This window comes from Coccidioides posadasii, chromosome 3 (assembly GCF_018416015.2).
Source record: "Coccidioides posadasii str. Silveira chromosome 3, complete sequence".
Lineage (NCBI taxonomy): Eukaryota > Fungi > Ascomycota > Eurotiomycetes > Onygenales > Onygenaceae > Coccidioides > Coccidioides posadasii.
In genome coordinates, this window is record NC_089409.1 from 4,131,369 (window position 1) to 4,149,885 (window position 18,517).

The following is an 18,517-nucleotide window of genomic DNA, read 5'->3' on the forward strand; positions in this document are numbered from 1 at the left end:
ATGACCTCCGAAGTCGCACCAGGAAGTCCTAGCAAAAGCACCGAGCAGGGATGATCCCAAAAGTACGGTATGTCGACGCGATGAGGCCGATCCTACGGTACTTGTAATTTGCCCTGGGGAGGTTAAACGAATTTATCCCAGCATACAATATCTGGGATCCCAGCTGGGTAGAGCAGCACAGCCCTAGAAACCGAGTTTTCTAATAAAAGCCCAGAACTAGTAAAATATGCACCAGTCAATCCATGGCAAATTCATAGCCATTTCAGGTTTGAGTTCCGTTCCTCCAACCCTTTGACCTTGCCAATGGGAAGTGAAAGTACTCTGTGGAGGATCGGCTCAAAGACGATAACAAAGAATAACACTGCTATTGAACATAAATGTGTTCATGTATTACTGTTCATCGACAAATTTCATTGAAATGTGCTATATACGTAGCTGGTATCTGATTATAAAGACCTTGAATAAATAGGTATCTTTCCCAGCGAGACTGGAAGGGAAAAAAGAAATTAGTCTTTCGATAATAGGAGTCCAATAATCGACGCCAATATACACAAGCCCTAAACTACCTCTCTTCATCATTATTTTGTCCCTTGAAGTGTGCATTTGGGAGAGTGTTAAGCTTGTCCTCCTCTTTATCAATCTTGTAGTTGGTAAGCCAGAAGCCGATGCCACCAGCAAATGTGAGGCAGGCTGTGACACCGTAATTCCAGATCAAGAGAGGATCCTCAGCAAGTGAGACGAGGGCCTGGCCCAATGCAGAAGAAAGAGCGTTCATGAAGAGCGCGACAGCCTGGACCAATGATCTCATGTTCTTCGGGGCTTTTGTAAAGGCGTATTCGAGGGATGTGACAGACGCAAAGATTTCGGAGATACCACCGCAGACGTAAGGAACAGCCTGAACCCAGACAGTGATTGGCGCCGGAATATTGTCTTTCGCACATGTATTCGCGTACTTGCCACAAGGGCCCAATTTATAAATGTGATATTGGATCACAGTGGCGGCGATCATGGCGCAGCTAGCAATAAAGAAGCCAGCTGTAATACGCTTCAGAGGAGTGAACTTGATACCCAGCTTGCGCAGAATTGGGTACACAATCCTATCCATAATGGGGATAAAGAGGATGAGCGCAAATGGATTGAGATTGTTAACAACGTCGTTAGGGACACCATTTAAGGTCATCGTGGCAGCCTGGGAAGTTAAATTGTTTGTCATTTGGTTGTAAGAAAGCCCTGAGGACCTCAACATTAGTTTTAAATTCATGCCAGCCAGGTCGAAGTAAGCTTACAGAAGAGAGGGTACCAGAGGAAGACCTTGCAGGCCAACAGTCCACGTCGGACTTCATCAACCCAGGCATCGTCAAAGTTCATCCATGCTGGTCTGTTTGGAATATTGCTTGGCTTCGCTGCTTCCCACATGTTGGGATCCTGGAAGTTGCGATAACTGTACGGCACTGACTTTTAGAAACAGGTTACACACAAAAAAGCAGCTTCTTCATAACTTACGTCTTCACGGGGTTGATCGACCACCGACCCTTCATAGCCAACCCCCACACTTTCAATGCTTTGCCATAGACAGATCCTTGTGGTGGCGTTAAGACATATACCTTGCGGCACAGGAACAAGACGAGCGGGCAAAGGGAGAACATGATTGTCGGCAGGAGGAAAGATAAGTAAAATCCGACATATTTCTCCGCATAAACCATGGAGACCTGACCAACAAGGGCACCGATGTTGATCATGAGGTAAAAATAATGGTAGATACGAGAAATGGTCGCTGCTGGATCGACAATAACCCGCTCCCCTTTTTTCGTGGTCGTGACATACGGGTGGCTTTCCTTGTACTGCTCAGCAATTAAAGGAGAGATATTGGATCTATGCCCTGTCAGTAAACTAAGCAATAGGCTAGTGGAAGAACCCAGCATACTTGAAACCTCCGGTTCCGATCCCCATAACGACCACGCCAACAGCGAACGCAGCCAGTGCGCTGGGGCCTTTGGCAATGACTGGTGGAAGTGCAGAGATAATGAGAATGATATGGCCAACCATGGCACAAGCGATAGACCACATGATGGTTTTGAAGCGGCCAAGGTATTGATCCGCAACATAAGCACCGACCAACGGCATAATGTAGGACCAAAACTGGTTGACTGTTTGAATGAGTGAATTAGTGACAGAAACACCTGGGACTTTGAGCTGTTCGAGCAACTTACACATGGTCAATCCAGCGGAGGCACGCTGACCCAAGCCCAAGGCGCCGGCAGTTCTGTGGGTTCCGCCAGCGCCAGTTGTCGATCCCTCAGGAAGTGGTCGCTGAATGTAATTGGTAACTAGAAAATGGTATATTAATCATCTGCTTTTCTCCCCCAAAACAGACGATTCCTCGGGATTGCACATACAGACGTTGATTGTGCCATAGTAGGAGAAGCGCTCGCAAAGTTCGACAAAGGCAATACTGAAAGTGATCCAAGGAATCTTATCAGATACTCTGCGCAGCGTTAACATCTCCTCGTCGGTGGGCGCAGTCCGATTAAGTCCCATGCCCTCGTCGTCGCTGTCATGGCGACTTCCAGCACCTCCAACATGTACTGAAATTTCCTTCTCGTCAAGAACACTGGAGACGTGAGGAATGTCGACAGCACCCTTGTGGGGGTCAACACTAGCTGGTGCCTTTTCGGACATTTTCTCAGGCGGATTGGAGTTGTTGCCCTTGACTCAGGTTGAGCAGAAGAAGCAACACCTGAGAACGGGAAACCGGATGGTTTCTGGGGCAGAACGGGGAGCTCCTTTCTATATGTACGGGGAAGTGTGGATAGGCACAATGCAACCCCGCTTGTAGCCGTGGATTGGCCTTTGGAAGGATTATATCGAGCAAGCTCCCGGGCTATTCGCCATGATCCCTTGCCACTCCGCAGAATTGGCGAAATAAACTAAAAAGCGTGTCTGAGGCTACTTGGTTTGGGTGGGGTATATTAACGGGAACCAAGACGCCCAGACGAGAAGAAGGTTGCAGCGAAGATGGGGTGCCGTCAAACCTGGAACGGCCTGAGAGGCAGTCTGACAATAGAAATTTTGCCAACCGGGGATGGAGCGGCATAGGCATGTCAGGTTCTCCATTGTTGAAGTTCAATAAGTCTGTGGAGGTGCCAAGTACGCATAAATGGAAGGCCAGACATAGCCAAGAGCAGAGGATGGGGGACCGTTTCACTGAGCCCGTACGGAGTATTTTCGTGAATAATAAATTACCTCAAAAAGACTTTGACGACAACTTGGCGGAACGGATAACTCCACGCTCAGCCAACTTGATCGTTACGCCATTGACTCTCAGACAAGGAGTTACGGGAGCTGAAAGGCAGTTCTCTGTTATCAATTGAATATTAATTAGGATGCATGAAACATAGAATGTACTGATGTGCTTTCCCCAACAACATAAACTTCCTAGTAGCCAGGAAAATGGCGCCGGAAAATTGCTTTGCAGCGTGGGATTTCATTTCCACGAGAACACTGTTTGGTTTCCATGCGCTTGCACCCATGAGCCTTTTGCAGGTGGTATGGAGCAAATCTGTAATTGTTGGGTATGTTATAATTGTGTTAGTATTTTCAGAAAGGAAATAGTGTGGGATCGTATTTGGCTGTGATTCAGGCATCTGTTGTCCAATCATTTCTCCTGTCAAGCAATTTCATTCCGTGTGACAATAAGACGACCCCGTGGAGATTCAGCGACACAATCGCAATGAGGAGGTAACTGTCAACACTGATTGGCGAACACTCGGTAAAAGACATGAGAAGATGAGAACACCCTGTTAACTTTTTTGGCGAGACGGGAGGGCTTGATTGCGCAAGAAGGGTGGCCGCTTCTCTCGGCTTGGGTGGCTCCAGATAAAGATTTTACGTTTTCTTTAAGAGCAAAGTGATTTGTTAATTTAATTGATTTTTACCTGGCATCATGACCAAGGAGATTGGGTCTGTTCACTTCTCTTTTCTCCTCGCCGCATTCTTGGTTGGTTAAGGCTGTTTTCGACTGCGAAAAAGGGCTGACAAGGGGGACGACTCTGAAGCTGCCGGGGCATGTGGAGAACGAGAGTAGCATCACATGTTGTTTACATCCGGGAGACAAGGGGTGGTGTGGTTCACAGTCTGGAGAATCCTGGTAGCAGAACCAACAACGACGATTCCTCGAAAGTCAATTTTGTTCCACGGAACTTCTGGGTGCTATTTTTGAGCTAGTGAGCCGGCTGATCAGCACCAAGAAACAGCCACAACTCAAGCACTTTGGGCTTGGCAGGCTTGTGTCTACAACTTGGCTGTAACCGCCCAGACATGGTCATTTTCTGCGAAACGGCCGCTATCTGGGCGCTTATTATTTCCCGACGAGGATTGTGATTGCCATGCCGTTGCTGGCAGATATGATGTCTCTTTGTATGAGGGGTCAAAACGCTCTGGGACCAAGATGAAAGCGAAGACGTGGGATGGCGTGTGGTGCTGCGAGCGCCGGCGGCAGGGGAAGCGGAGGCCGAGGGCGAGGTTGAAGGCGTTGCTTGGCCGGTTTAGCGATCATACCCAAGAGCGACGTGGCCTGCGCGCTAGGCCGAATATGGTTAGGCCCTACCAGTTGGTGCCCGCGCTTGCATCGCAGCATTATCACCGGGGAAATTAGCTTCACCAAGACAGGACCGCGTGGTATCGTGAAATTTTTTTTTTTTTTTCAATTTTCGACCGAGCGAGGTGGATCCGCAATGATCATTAGACGCCGATTAGAGAAGCACGCGCATCGAAGCCGTCAACGAGTCGCCAGGCAAAGCAGTTAGAGGACAGTTAGAGGAGTTGGCATCATTGTCTGTTCGCTTTTTTCAAGTCTTAAGCTTCGCCAAGTCAGTGGCTTCACCTAAAGCCTCTTTTTTATTGTGTCTCAAGTGAGCGGTTACTCGTGGCCATCGGTGCTTGTGTTCGAATGGCTGGGCATGGCGTTTCCAGCAGAACGAGAGAAGTCTAAAACGAGAGGACGACCGTCCAGCTTCAAGACACTCGGCATACGTATACTTCGGGTTTGTATTAATTGCTATCTCCACCGGCAACAGAGATTTTCTTATCCGCTTGTGTCCCAATCAGCCAGCTTCCACGCCCATCATTCGACATTGGGCAAAGTAGAATACACCCTCCCTACCCTCAACGGGGAGCTTTGGGAACAGGAAATATTTGCTTAGGGTTTTGTCGTCGGAGTATCTCTCTTCCTAGATGGTGGTTAAAGACCTCATCCATCTCTATGTGCCCCTAGCGTCTCTAGCTCCACGGTTAGCACGAGGTCAAGACGCGCCCAACCCAATTGCTACATCCCAGTCCCAAAGCGAAGTTACATTTGGGCATTTTTGATCAAGATAGCCTCGTGGTCCTCAGACGACATAAAGGACCAACTACTGGGAACCAGGCAATAAGTCGCTCTAATGGTAGGCCAGACGCTAACGAGCCTATGAGCACGATGGAGGCACAGAGATCCGACACGACATGACCTTATTAGCGGTTGGATTTTGAACTCATGCGCATGCCATTCTCTCCGGCTTTCCGGTCTCTCGGGGATTTTGCCTCCACAGCATATATCTAGCCAAATTCTGCCGGCTACGTCGAGGGTGGCCAGTAAAACGCCCCATGTCCTATCGAACAGGGCTCGGAACTTTGATGGTGGGGAAGCTGGGATGCGGCGACGGTCTTTGACGCCGAGGAAAAACACCGTACAGAGGACTCAAAGGTAAGGAGGATATACATTGATATCCACCTCTGCACTTTGGAGCTGTCAGAATCGCAAGTCCGAGTACCTTGGAGGGGATCGCTCATTGGCCCCCTCTTTTGATCGCCCAACGCGAACCGCCCGCACGATGGAACGCTCTCCAGCCCCAAAACCCGATCAAGGGCAGGTCTTCCACACAGGACATCGAAATGCACGTGTCGCAGGGAAACAGGGGGGAATATCCGAGATATGCTTAGAACAGGGTATTCCTGGGACATGGTCCCCCTTCCACCTAAACCCCAACGAGAAGGTCATGCACCGAGATCCCAACGTCGTATTTTTTCGCCAGGGTGTCTCCGGGGACGCTGTTAGGTGCTCGGCTCCGATTGGGCGGTACACGATCTCGCTTCCTAGCGGACTTAGGTTTTACCGAAGCCATCCTCAACCTTGGTTGCTGGAGGACTCGTATGCTTGTCATTTGCTATGCCAGGATGCGAGAGATTCCTTCACCTCCAATCTAGGCCAGTCACGTGAGAGAAAGAGGGCCTGACTAGGCTTAGTCATCCGATTCCGTGTCTCGTCGTTGGGACGCGTTGGTCAACGACCCGACCAAGCGTGTTTCTCACCAAGGACGGATTAAACGAGCGTAGAGTTTCACACGCCGTCGTCGAAGCGTCCCGCGAGGGCAATAGGGCTTGCGCTCACTGTGATTTTACATACATCTCACATAAATCTCAGGGTCTGGCCGGATCTGAGAGCCGAAGTAGCAGGCAGATCCAACACATCCCAGATCTCAAGCGGAGAAGCAGTGACCCGTTCGCTACCCCTTGATCTCTGTCAGCCGTGGCTGCTGTGTGGCGGGCGTGGTGGAGGAGTTACTCTGAGCCCTCCGACTTGGGTTTTATCATACATATGACCAGCGAAACGTGCCCAATACATCCCGCGGGGAATCTGACGGAATGGTCCGCCCAGACTTCCGCTGCATCACGTGTTGAGCTGAGCTTCGGCCACTCAGTCTTTGGTGCCCACGCCGTCGGGAATACACGATGGACCGCACGGAGTAATCCCTACAGCAATGATGATCTATGGTTAAGTATATCCAGCACATATTCGTCTGCGGGTTTATAGGAACAGGATTCAGAACAGAAGAGCAGTTGGCCGGTCCAAAGGCCCAAATGGGCGACTCCGGGGCGTACAAGCTATTTTTGCCCCTCCACGCTTTTTGATGGACTGGTTTTAGATTTCTTTCCTGATGTGCTTTTCAACAAAGTTTGTGGTCTGTTTATTGAACTTCCTTTGAGGATTTTGCACTCTGTTGAAGGTCCCAGTCCCGCCATGTCCACCAGTGGTAGCGTGAAAGTGAGCTGAGGAATAGCATAATGGATACCAGGAACGCAACGGAGAAGTCTGAGTAAGTTTTACTCTGTTTATTGCTTAACAAGTGACTAGAATGCTACCGAGCGATTTTAGGATATGATGGAAATGTAGCTTGGACACTGGAGGCCCCCCATGATAACGCCAACAATCCCTTACTGCAATCGGTCAAAAATTGGATGACGGACTGGATTGCAGGGATAGCTAAAGCACCAGGGTAAATCACTCGAAGCAAGTTTTACAAGTCTGCTTGTTCCGGCCCCCAAGCTTTGAAGCAGATTTTCCTTTTCTGTTTTGTGTCAGCCTCAAATCTTTTTCTATCTTCTTTCTTATTCCGCCACTCTTCAAGTCATTTAAAGGCATGGGCTAGTAGTATGCGGTTTTCAGCTCGTCATCATTCCATGAATGACCCCACCCTTCTGGATACCCTGGCACCTATAGAGCAATCCTATATGGGCCCAGTTTTTCGGATTGCGTCGGATGACCACCAAGATCAGGACGAGGCTATGAATGATGAACTCACAAACAGTTGTAAGCAGTGAGTCCACTGTATAGTTAATTAACCAACAAGTCCTTATTTATTGCTATTTGCCGACAGAGGAGCTCATCATAAGAAGGTGCCATGGTTTCGTTCGAGCATCCGGTCATACTCGCAAGGAAACCAAGTCGGATCTTCAACTTACCTTCACTAGACATGTCCTCCTAACCTGGTTCCAGTGCATGCACCTTGCGTGGCCCAATGATGCTTTAGCTTTCCTTCCTCTGACCTTGATTAACCCTAGTAGACAGCGAGCGTATTTAGATTTTTGATCTACATTTCATGTATGAATATGCTCTTGCAACAGGTATCTAGCAGAGATATTACAGGAAATAGAAATCAATTGTAGATATTGGTGAGTATAATGTGCTACCTGTAATGTAACAAGTTGTTATCTGGTTTCATAACCTTCACCAGGAGGAAAGGCTCAGGCAGATGGCTTGTTGCTCATCTGATGAGGGGGTCTTTGACTTGCTTTGTGTACTGCCAGACACTCTTCGGAGTGGCTTTTTGAATCATTTTTCCATCTTCTTGATTGGGTTCCTCTGTCTTTGCTAGGCCCACTCAAAAAGCCCACCTTCGACCGTCCTGAAGAACCGGAAATCCGCAGGAGGAAAGCTTCTGTTAGACGTAGTTGGAATCAGAAACGCCTCGCGTTGCCTGATGTCCATCAACCGGCGTTTGGGATCATAACCCACGGATTGCACCCCGTTGATCGCACTTGAAACCCCACGTTAGAAAGGTTCTTGCATCCTTCCGGCCTCATGGAGGTTGGAGGGATGCTCTGAATATTCTAAATAGCCATGATTCATTTTTTCACTCCGACCACCACCAGATTTCTCGGGCTTTGCGCATACTCGAATACAGGTTTCACCCAAGCATGTTCCACAGCTTGCTGCTCGCGCAGGAATAGCCATCGGTCGGTAACAATGATCGATTCGGCCACTCCTGCACTAAACGCCATGAGCGTCCACGCGATGCTGAGATTCTTCTTAGCATAGTGATACTTCTTCACATACTCATTTAAGTCTTCGTCGGAGATGTCGGCGACTTTCTGCTTAATGAGTTCTCCGTACTTGGGATCGCGGATCAACTTGGATATGGCCGCGCGTGCGTAGGCAGGGAACGAGACGAAAGCGGACTTCCTCAACGACCCAACGATAAGAGCCGTTCCAGGCGTATCGCATGTAGCACTCACTGGCTCTGAGGTGGGGTTGGCGGCCTGCACTGAGCCAGGCACAGGAACAACTTCGTAATCCACAAGAATACGCTGTAAGAGAGCACGATAAAAGTGGCGGGTGAAGAACGCTTCGCTATCTTCAGTACCCCAGTTATAGGGAGCTTGGACAGCCATCATTCTCGCGGTGATATTGAGCCTGATTCCATTCCCCGCGTCGTACGTGTATTCCTCCATGCGTTTCGACATCGGGAATCCATGAGGATCGTATGCTTTGGAAGTCTTTTCGAGGCGAGGATGAAGGGAGCGGAGGGCAGGAAGTTTGTAAGTCATTGGGCCGAGTCGTTCGGTCATGAGATTGTAGCAGCAGCCGATCATGGCGATGGCGACCACAGATGGATTGATAATGAGGGAGCGGATCCCGTGATGGACTAGATTACCACAGGAGTGAAGGGAGATTACCATCACCCGAGAAGGAGGACGGGGCATAGCTTTGTCATTAGGCGTGAGAGCAAGAGTTGATAAGTCAACACTATGCGGTTCATCTTGATTGACGTCCAGAAGTAGTGGGTTGTCTTCCGAAGGTTCAATCACATGGCGAATTATGGGCTCTAGATACCCATCTTGGATGTCATGTTCGACGTAATGCATGCAACCAACTGCAGATTCTCCGTTGGTTCTACTGTCGCTTGCAATGGCACTCCTTTCCTGGACGACATCGACGATAATGGCTACTCCATTTTGATCGTTTGTTACACCATCCGGCGTGGAAGTTCCCGAATCCGACTTCAGCTCACCGGGGTCGATCCCTAAGAGTCTGGCCTTGTGTTCTTTCTTGTTCCTCATGGTGATGGTCTTCTTTGCTAATTTGGCGTGGACATCCTTTCCCTTTGCACTGGTAATATTATTCTGCCTTCGCTCTATGGCAATGATATCCTTGTTATACGGAGGGCTGGCAAGTGTCCTTCCGAGGTAGTTTAGTCCGGACCCGAAATCAACGATGTGGGAGACCTGTTCCCCCCGAGTGGCGTTTACATCGTCGACCAGCGTACTAACATAACGAGAGAAGTGCTCAACCTCGTGTCGCTTTTTAGGGTTCATTCCAACAGCGACACTGTGCGGAAGCTTTCCAGTAGATAGACCACCGTCGGGCACGAACTCACGCTTCAAGGAATGCCGACGAATATCATGGATATACGCCACAAGAGAGGGAGGCGGCCTCGGTCCATTTCGCCAGGTGTTGTGGTTTCCGTTCTCCATGGATCCCGAGTCCGCGGCATCATCTTCCCGAAAAGGCCCAATATTCTCTCTCAAAAGGAGGTCCACGATGTCGCGGATTTCATGGCAGTCAAAAAATTCGCGCCAATCGGCCGGGATGATCGTGGAGTAGATATCAGGTTGCCTCGTTAAAAAGTCCAGAATATGAACACCTCCACAGAGATTGGACCATAATACGGAGGAGGTCGCAAATGACAAAAGAGATTTCACATAACTGTCTGGATCTTCCCACTCGTCAGCGAGGGGGAGGGGTTTCTTGGGTATCATGACTTTGAAACCAGACCGAAAAAAAAAAAAAAAAAAAAAAAAAAAAAAAAAAGAGGAAAGAGCTTTAACCGGACAGTGGCCTCCGGGAGAAGCACTAGAAGAATGTTGGTCGTCCAGGAAAAAGGAAATCTCACGGAGCCAGCTCTTCCAATTTTCCCAATAGTCGCTCCGGGCCTCGTCTCAGGATGCGAAAAAGACGGATGCTTCAGTATTTAGTTAACCTTTTCGGTGCCTGACTGCCACCAAGAAACCGCTTTCGCTGCCAAGACCGGGCGCCGACTGCGGGCATCGTCATCAACGCTCAAGCTGTCAACAATGGCATTGGCCAAGCTGACTTCTTTTGAATGATAGCAGCCATCCGGCGCGGAGAAACATAGAATACCAGACTTATCAGCTCCTAGCCATTTCTCATAGATCATCTCGTGATATCCTAGAATTGTCCAGCATGAATCCCGACGACAACGACCCCTTCCTCCAAGTTCAAGCGTACGAAACCTTTTTCCCTCCTAAAGAACCGCCCTAGAAAGGCACTGTCTTAGACAATCAAGTCTGAGCAGCTTGATGCTAACCCAACCCTCCACAGAGACATCCTCGCCACCCTCAACACCACGCGCCCCCTCTTCTCCTCCTACCAACGCATCCGCTCCCTCGCGACCAAACCCAACAACCCCGAACTCCTCCAGGCTCGCGAGGAACTCGAATCCACCCTCCACGAACTGAGCACAGACCTCGAAGACCTCGTCGACAGCGTCCGCGTGGTAGAAAACGATCCCTACCGGTATGGCATCGAGCTTGATGAGGTCGAGCGACGGCGGAGACTCGTGGAGGATGTGGGTCGGGAGATCGAAGGGATGAGGGAAGAGTTGCAGAAGACGGTTGCTTCGAATGCAGCTACCGCCGGAAGGGAGGCGGGGGGTAAACGCGTCCCAGCAGATATCTCCGGCGGCGGCGGTGTTGGTGGAGAAGGAGGAGGAGGAGGAGGAGGAGGTGCGTTGCCCAACCCGTCTGATTTCGATCATCTGCTTGATGAGGACCGCGATGAGGACTATTATGCGGAGCTCGAGCACCAGAGACAGTTGGAAATGATGCAGGAGCAGGATCAGCAGCTTGATGGCGTGTTTCGGACCGTAGGCAATCTGAGACAACAGGCAGATGACATGGGAAGAGAGCTAGAAGAGCAGGCAGAGATACTGAAGGATGTCGACACTCTTGCGGACCGTGTGGGTGGAAAGCTACAGAGCGGAGTAAGGCGAGTAGGACATATAATCAGGAGAAACGAGGGTAAGTATCTGCCTACCGTGCACAGGGTCTCCGAGATCTCATCCGGAATAATCGGGGGATTTCTCTGCTAACTGCATTCTTATTGCAAGATACGATGTCAAGTTGCTGCATTGCAATTTTGATTATGGTTTTGATCCTGCTATTAATTTTGGTCATCGTGCTTTAAAATTACACCCAAATATCGGAACAAAAAGGAAAAAAAAAAAAAAAGACAAAAAGACAAATTAAAAAAAGGAAAAAAGGTAACTAAAGACGGAAGAATCAACAAAATCACGTCTTGACCTTCTTGCGAGGACGCGCCAGCTCATCCTCGGATTCACCATCCTCGTCATCGCCCTCCACATCCTCCAAGTCGATATCGGAATCCAAATCGAAATCAGGGACGATCTCGTAGGATTGAACTACGCATGTTAGAAAAGCGCGCCTCGAAGAGAACGGATGTCGGGTTTGTTCTTACCATAGTATTTCAGAGCGTTGGGCCAGAGGTCTTCGCCCAGTGAGACCGCCAGCGACTCTCCGTCGGGGAAAATCTCAGCCTCTTCCAGCGTATCTTCCTCATCTTCGTCCTCTTCCTCGTCTTCCACTTCGTCAAATGGCTCCTCGCCTTTGATGATCTTCTCCCACTTCTCCTCATCCTCTTTGATAGCGCGGGCGGACTCTTCGGCAGAGACATCCCCACCACGATATCCGAACCAGGCGAAGAAACTCAAACTCATAGGGCTGCTTTCACCCTCCTCATCGTCCCCTTCGCCCTCGTTGGCGACCTCAGCCTCGATCTTGGCGACCTTCTGCACCAACGATTCGTATTCCTTCAACTTCAACCGATCCTCGTTTGAAACCTTGGTCTTGTTCTCCTTCTTCATCAAAGCTTTTTCGGCCTCTGCCAGATCGCACGCAGCATCCAACAATCCATCGGTAGGATCCATCCCTTCCTTCCACTTAATCCTCACGGGGTCGGAGACCATTCCCTCGCGGACCCTCTTCTTGCCACTCACGGTGGTGAGAATCTCCTTCCGCCAATAAAACTCCTTCACCAGCTTATCGTTTTCGAACCAGACGTTCTCCTCGCCATTGTCGAACTCAAAGGTGAAGCGGACGGAGCGCGGCTCCCCTTCGCCTTTCTCGTTGACCTCGAAGCGGTCGAGGGTGATGTTCTTCAGGCAGGTGCTGATTATCTGCGCGTCAGATGGACGGATGTATTCGTCGATGTCGGCGGGAGCGTTCGCGAAGACACGCGGCCAGAAGTCCACGTGTTGGAGTTTGGAGGTCACAAGGGCGTTGCGGCGGGCGTACAGGGGGCGCATTAAGGGAATGGCCTGGCGCACTGTTTCAATCGAGATGCAAGAAATAGATTGTCAGTTTTTTTGTTTTTTTGCCATCACAGACTTTTAAAACGGCCCTTTCCTCTTTCCCGTCCACCCCTTGCTTCACCGCGGCAAAATGTAATCATATATACATCTATATATTGCTCCGTACAGCAAATGATAGAATCATTCCACCAACACAGAGGCAACATACTCCATCCTGGAATCATGCACATGTGTATATAGGAAAAAAAAAAAAAAAAAAAAGAAAACCTCCACAAGAAAAACAAGAAAAGCAACTTTCAGAAGAGAGAACAATAAATGGGAACAAGATATACGTACGCATGCGAACCTCAGCATCCGAGAACTCGCGTTCCAGCAGGGCGATATCGCGCCTCGCCTCCTTGGGGACGGTGGGAAGCTCGGGCATTTCGGCCCTCTCGAGGAGGGGAACTTGTTCTGAGTCTGAGGACATCGTTTCTCTCTCACTCTCCCTCTTCTCTCCGTGTCTCTCACCCTTGGGGTATTGTATTTTTTTTGGAGGGGAAGAAAAATAGAGGAAAGAAGAACAAAATGTGAGAACTGAGCTCTCTCCGTGCAAAGACTGATTGAAGTGAGAGATGATAGGATTCAAAAGAAGCGGGAAAGAAAAAAAAAAAAATTAAAAAAGAGAAAATTAATTTGCGATGGGATGGGGATTTGCCTGGGGTTGCATGAAACGAAAAAAGCTTCCCTCCCACACTAAACTACCAGCTAGCTCGAGTTTACTTTTTTTTTGCTGCTGGGCCTGTCAGAGCTTCTTCCACGGGTTTGGGGCGGTCAGGAAGGTTTAAACTCCTTGAGCTCTGCCCTAGCTAGCGCCTCCCGGGGCCTGGCTTGGCGCACAACTTCTCGCTGCTCCTCGTGCCTTTTTCTTTTCTTTCTGCCTTTTTCTTCTCTTCTTTTTTTTCTTTTTCTTTTTTTCGCGGCGCCGGCGTGAAAGTTGTTGCTTTGGGACGGGTACTTGCAGGCTTGAACTCGGCCTGCAGGATGCAAAGGCTACACGGAGTACTCCGTACCTTTGTCCAACATTCCCCCCAGGTGAAATCTCGTCCACTATGGTCAACCAGGGGCGCCTTTGGGAATAGAGCTGATTATTCTGCAACGATAAGTATTATATGTGGGAACTAACTCTTTACTTTAGTTACAAGGGGGTGCTGATGTACGGAATACGGGGTAGGTACAAGAATAGGTTTAAAGAAGATTCAATTCGTAGTTCTTTTCAGCATTTTTGCCCCTGAAATTCAAGGGAAATCATAGATATGGTCATGCCATATTACCTGCTTTTAAATAGTACACTTGAAACGGGGCCTACGCCCATCCCAGTGGTCACGCAGCCATCACTGCTGCCGCCAACGAGCGGTCAATAGAGAAAGAACGCCCGCCTGACCAGGTTAACATATTTTAACCGTCAAAAGAACGGATGTACTCCGTAAAAAGCGGCGTATCGTATGCGTATTTTAGTTATTCGTCGGCCTCAAAACATCCAATCCAATCCGTTAGCTTCCTCTTCCACGGGGAATGCCTCACGCGCGTATTCCTCCATGCTCCTCCACCCTTCCCATAGAGTCCTGGCTTCATCGACAAGCGGCAGTGCCACCACGCCATCTTGATCGGGCTCCGGAATAATCGTCTTACCGGCGCGTGGACCGGTGGTGGGATGGTTGAACTCCGGGTTCGGGAAGAAAGGAGCGCACATCTGCCCGAACAGTACCTCGATGCCTTCGAGCTGCTCACGGTATCCGGTGGGCACGGAGACCCTGATCTCGATTTTGGGGACGTGGACGTATGTGCAACGGCGGTCGAGAGCTCGGGAGAATGCGTCGCATACTTGTCTTGGCGTTAACGTCTCGAACGACATGGCAATCCTGATTGGAAGTGAGATGGTTAGATGGGATAACAAGACCATGGAAGAGGGGGGGGGGGAAAGAAAAGTGACGAAGAGTGCGCTCACCGGTGACCGTTCCACTTCTTCGGCCCATCTTTGAATATTTGCAGAATTGTAGGCCCCACGTCGTGTTCGGCGTCCAGCCAGGGAAGCGGGATGTCGGGATGGAAGGGAGCGCGCCATTCAAACCCACCGTCGGCCATCAACTCCATGCAGAAAAGCGGATACGGAAGGCTGGTGAAGTTGTTGTTGTAGATACCGGCGTACACAAAGGTAGCAGGGAGACCGAGCTGGCGCACATAGTTCTCCACGGCGAACTTGCAGCTCCAGAGCGGTAGACTGGGCCAATGCGGATTGTAGATGGAATGGTCGGGCATACTGCTGTAGATGTAGTGCTGAACCGTGCCCGCTCGTTTAGCGGCATCGGCGAGCGCTCGTCCGATTGCCACCTCGTCGCCGGCTTGCGAAGTGGTGTTGATGAAGGCGAGCTGCGCGCCTTCGAACAGCGAGTTCATGAGGGCGTCATTGTTCAGGAGGGGGCCCTTCAAGAGCGTCACATTGGGCAGATTCTTAAGTTCCTGCGGTATGACTCCTTCGAGGGAATGTATCTGCGCTCGCACGTGGTAACCGACGGCGGAAGCAACGCGGATAAGCGATGCTGCTTGACGGCCGGCAGCATTAACAACGGCAATCGTCTTCGTTTGTGTCATTCGGATTCTGTTATCAAGATGCGTTCCGGGAATTCGACGGCGGGGGTGGAGGAGGAGGAGGAGGTATGAAGACAATCTCGAAAGTCTACGGCGGGAGAGGGGGAGCTAGAAGAAGCAGAGCGGAGGAAACGGTCAGCGACAGAAGTAGAGATTGGAAACAAGCATGCAGGCATTACCAGATCACTAGGGATTAAAGGGTGAATGCCAAAGGCTGTCTGGTCTGGTTCGGGAGGTCCTCATCAACAACAACAACGCCGATCAAGAAGGAAAAAAAAAAAAATAAAATAAAATAAAATAAAAGAATAATAAACGGGGAAAAAAAAGAAAAGAAAAAAAAGGGCACAATAGGTCCTCTCTTTATCCTTTCCTTTTCTTTCTTCCTTTTTCTTTTTTCTTTTTTTTTTTTTCTTTTCCTTCTTTTTTGTTTTCAGGTTGTTCGGGTTTTCAACCCAGCTATCCAATGTTTAAGGCGACAAAACGGCGGGGTGTGAGGGAGACCGATGTGGCATGAGAAGGAGGATGATGGCCGGGAGCTATCGAGACGGCGGGGGTGGAAGAGCGGAGGAAGCATTCAAGCCATAGGCCGGAGAGGTGACAGGTCGGAGAACCGAGGGGGAGAAAAGCGTAATTAATAGACGAGCAGGGCGGCCGGGAGACAAGACAAGATTTTGAGGACCTCCTTGCCCCAGCGTTTGTGTGGTGAAGAACGGTGAAAGGTCAAGTGATGGACGGAGCTGGACCTTGTAGGTGAAATAATGGACTAAATAGTTGGAGGGGTGTGGATTCGACAGGACGGCTAGCAAAGCGGGGCTCAGCGAAAGGGGGGAAGAAGTTAAAAGAACCGACTTTCTTCTTCTGTTTCTCTCTGTTTCTCTCTCTCTCTATATATATGTGTGTGTGTGTGTGTGAAATACTGCACTAGATGAAGAATGTTACATATGGCAAAGGCGAGGGGTTTGGGCTCGCGATATATCTATCTCCCCTTGTACTTGGCAGTTCATAGATAGGGGCAAAATAACATGATATGGTTTCTGTGACGCTGTCTGAGAAAAAAAGCTTGATAACTCTTTACACAGACAGGGTTTTGGAGCCCAAAAAAAAAAAAAAAATTAAAAAATAAAAAATTAATAATAATAATAATCATACTCTTGTGTGTACCTACGGAGTATGATGTACCTGTATAGTTAATTGGAATGTAATGCATGTCCGTACCTACTTAAAATGTGTGCAAGGGATTGGGGGGGTCGAGACTGCCTATAAGAGAGTCCTGCCTGCCCCGGTAGGGGAGCGCCAAGGTTTTTATGTGTGCGGGAAGGTGCCTTCTTTGGCTCCTTGCTCTTTCTCTTCTGTCTGATGGGGGTTTTCTGCTCTCTTTTCTTCTTCTCCTTCTTCTCCTTCTGCTGCTGCTGCTGCTGGTGGTCTGCGCCTGCCCACTTCTGATGAAGAGACGAACTGGAATTGCGCTTGCCGGTTTCGGGTTGCCGAACTCCGTCGACCAATCAGCGTGCGGCGATAACGGCCGGGTGGGCTGGTCACCTGCAGTGCGGAAATAGTCTTTATCCGGCCCGGCGCGGGAAACTCAATTCTATCGCCGTGGCAAAAAAGTAAGGAAAAAAAGAACCGACTTCGCCCCGTCAAGAGTGTATGAATCCAAAAAAAAAAAAAAAGGCAAAAGAAAAGATATGGGAAAAAAAAAAAAAAAAAAAAGAAAAAAAGGAGTGCTCCATATATGAAAAACCCTTGCCCTAGCCGACTCGGGGACGGGAAAGGCTATCTCGTGACTGCTGAGGGAGAGTTTCTCTGGCGGCCATGGCGTCCGGAGTGCCACCTCTGGCTTGCGCTGTCACCAGGGAATTCCCTCTCGACGCCCGTCTCGTCACCGCGATCTGGACCTTCATTATTAATATTATTTTTAGACACGCGGATGGGCTTTGGTCCAGAACACCCCAAACTCCGTTCCCGGGCGACAGACAACGGGGGGTCTCAAATCTCAACTCAAACCCAACTCAACCGAACCCGCCGGGGTGGGAGGGAGGTGCCAGCTGACCTGGAAGAGTTTTGGAACGCCTGTCGCGCTGGTTGCTGCGAAGAAGTCAAGCTTTGGGCCCCGGAAAACTCTCTCCCCAGATTAAAAAAAAAAAAAAAAAAAAAAAAAAAAAGAATGGGATGCGCCCCCGGGAATTCTCCCAGCAGCACGGGAGAACATCGCTTGTGTGTACATACATACATACATACATGCTACATGCTACATGCTACATGCTGCCGTCCTACATGATCGATAGCGAGTTAGTTATCCCACCCTCCTTTACGTAACTCGAACCACGCATCCCAAAAAGCAACTTCTCTCTCCCTCACTCTCCTGCGTGCCCACCACTGCTTTGGACGTTCTTCGCCGCACTCATGCACCTCGATCAATCGGGTGAGTTTTGGCTGCCCTTGTCTCCCTTGACCGCTTGGCCAACACGTGTCGCCCCCGGTTATGTTTCGACCAGTCATCTTCCCGCCCGCATGTTCCCTGGACCGACCTGCTCGCCCAATGACCGGAAGGGGGAGAAGCTTCCGACCCAGCGACGAGTAAGAGGTCTCCCGGTCTGCAAACAAACACACACACTCTCTCTTTTTTTTTTTTTTTTTTTTTTCTCCATCAATTCTTTCTTGCGTGTATGCCGTAACCGAGCATTGTACGGACGGGGTACAAATGATGATCGTCTTACGAATCACGCCCCAGAGAACAAAAGAGGGGGATCACCAGATAATTAACCGGCGATGTGTGCGACGGTAGGGAAAGGCCCAGCAACATAGGCATATATACTCCGTATATAATTTTTTTTTTTTTTTTTTTTTTTGCCTCAGCAAATCATCAATGACGCTGAGACGGTTAAACCGTCACTCGCATTGGCTGCGAGGGATGCGATATCAGTCTCCTTCATTTTTCTATTGTG

General features: G+C 49.6%; 5 protein-coding genes across 5 annotated transcripts; 1 reads left to right on the plus strand and 4 right to left on the minus strand.

Annotated features, from left to right (window-relative positions):
• Positions 1 to 437: 437 nt before the first annotated feature.
• D8B26_006266 (uncharacterized protein) lies at positions 438 to 2,707 on the minus strand. The gene is made up of 6 exons (XM_003069740.2): positions 2,397 to 2,707; positions 2,211 to 2,327; positions 1,925 to 2,147; positions 1,504 to 1,872; positions 1,287 to 1,441; positions 438 to 1,230 (listed from the first exon to the last, which is right to left on the minus strand). Exons 1-6 carry the CDS (start codon positions 2,677 to 2,679, stop codon positions 563 to 565), a joined length of 1,815 nt encoding a protein of 604 aa, XP_003069786.1. The 5' UTR covers positions 2,680 to 2,707; the 3' UTR covers positions 438 to 562.
• A 5,732-nt stretch (positions 2,708 to 8,439) lies between these two features.
• On the minus strand, positions 8,440 to 10,772 carry D8B26_006267 (uncharacterized protein; the record flags this gene model as incomplete). Its single annotated transcript, XM_003069739.2, has 2 exons — positions 8,440 to 10,300; positions 10,591 to 10,772. The coding sequence occupies 2 exons, from the start codon at positions 10,770 to 10,772 to the stop codon at positions 8,440 to 8,442; spliced, it is 2,043 nt and encodes a 680-aa protein (XP_003069785.2).
• Positions 10,702 to 11,824, plus strand: D8B26_006268 (uncharacterized protein). The gene is made up of 3 exons (XM_066125125.1): positions 10,702 to 10,839; positions 10,937 to 11,634; positions 11,724 to 11,824. Exons 1-3 carry the CDS (start codon positions 10,799 to 10,801, stop codon positions 11,798 to 11,800), a joined length of 816 nt encoding a protein of 271 aa, XP_065981206.1. The 5' UTR covers positions 10,702 to 10,798; the 3' UTR covers positions 11,801 to 11,824.
• A 73-nt stretch (positions 11,825 to 11,897) lies between these two features.
• Positions 11,898 to 13,598, minus strand: D8B26_006269 (uncharacterized protein). The gene is made up of 3 exons (XM_003069737.2): positions 13,281 to 13,598; positions 12,092 to 12,958; positions 11,898 to 12,035 (listed from the first exon to the last, which is right to left on the minus strand). The coding sequence occupies exons 1-3, from the start codon at positions 13,411 to 13,413 to the stop codon at positions 11,905 to 11,907; spliced, it is 1,131 nt and encodes a 376-aa protein (XP_003069783.2). The 5' UTR covers positions 13,414 to 13,598; the 3' UTR covers positions 11,898 to 11,904.
• Positions 13,599 to 14,097: 499 nt separating this feature from the next.
• D8B26_006270 (uncharacterized protein) lies at positions 14,098 to 16,587 on the minus strand. Its single transcript, XM_066125126.1, has 3 exons — positions 15,752 to 16,587; positions 14,932 to 15,680; positions 14,098 to 14,845 (listed from the first exon to the last, which is right to left on the minus strand). The coding sequence occupies exons 2-3, from the start codon at positions 15,573 to 15,575 to the stop codon at positions 14,455 to 14,457; spliced, it is 1,035 nt and encodes a 344-aa protein (XP_065981207.1). The 5' UTR covers positions 15,576 to 15,680; positions 15,752 to 16,587; the 3' UTR covers positions 14,098 to 14,454.
• Between the last annotated feature and the right edge of the window lie 1,930 nt (positions 16,588 to 18,517).

What these genes read in the sequence shown, in the direction of transcription:
- D8B26_006268 (XM_066125125.1), top strand. Translation starts at nt 10,799, where the DNA reads ATGAATCCCGACGACAACGACCCCTTCCTCCAAGTTCAAGC. An exon ending in CCCTTCCTCCAAGTTCAAGC is followed by an intron (nt 10,840 to 10,936) that starts GTACGAAACCTT and finishes AACCCTCCACAG; the next exon opens with AGACATCCTCGCCACCCTCA. An exon ending in TATAATCAGGAGAAACGAGG is followed by an intron (nt 11,635 to 11,723) that starts GTAAGTATCTGC and finishes TCTTATTGCAAG; the next exon opens with ATACGATGTCAAGTTGCTGC.
- D8B26_006269 (XM_003069737.2), bottom strand. Translation starts at nt 13,413, where the DNA reads ATGTCCTCAGACTCAGAACAAGTTCCCCTCCTCGAGAGGGCCGAAATG. An exon ending in GGATGCTGAGGTTCGCATGC is followed by an intron (nt 12,959 to 13,280) that starts GTACGTATATCT and finishes CGATTGAAACAG; the next exon opens with TGCGCCAGGCCATTCCCTTA. An exon ending in CAACGCTCTGAAATACTATG is followed by an intron (nt 12,036 to 12,091) that starts GTAAGAACAAAC and finishes TAACATGCGTAG; the next exon opens with TTCAATCCTACGAGATCGTC.
- D8B26_006270 (XM_066125126.1), bottom strand. Translation starts at nt 15,575, where the DNA reads ATGACACAAACGAAGACGATTGCCGTTGTTAATGCTGCCGGCCGTCAA. An exon ending in AAGAAGTGGAACGGTCACCG is followed by an intron (nt 14,846 to 14,931) that starts GTGAGCGCACTC and finishes ACTTCCAATCAG; the next exon opens with GATTGCCATGTCGTTCGAGA.
- D8B26_006266 (XM_003069740.2), bottom strand. Translation starts at nt 2,679, where the DNA reads ATGTCCGAAAAGGCACCAGCTAGTGTTGACCCCCACAAGGGTGCTGTC. An exon ending in CTATGGCACAATCAACGTCT is followed by an intron (nt 2,328 to 2,396) that starts GTATGTGCAATC and finishes ACCATTTTCTAG; the next exon opens with TTACCAATTACATTCAGCGA. An exon ending in CCTCTGGTACCCTCTCTTCT is followed by an intron (nt 1,231 to 1,286) that starts GTAAGCTTACTT and finishes TGAGGTCCTCAG; the next exon opens with GGCTTTCTTACAACCAAATG.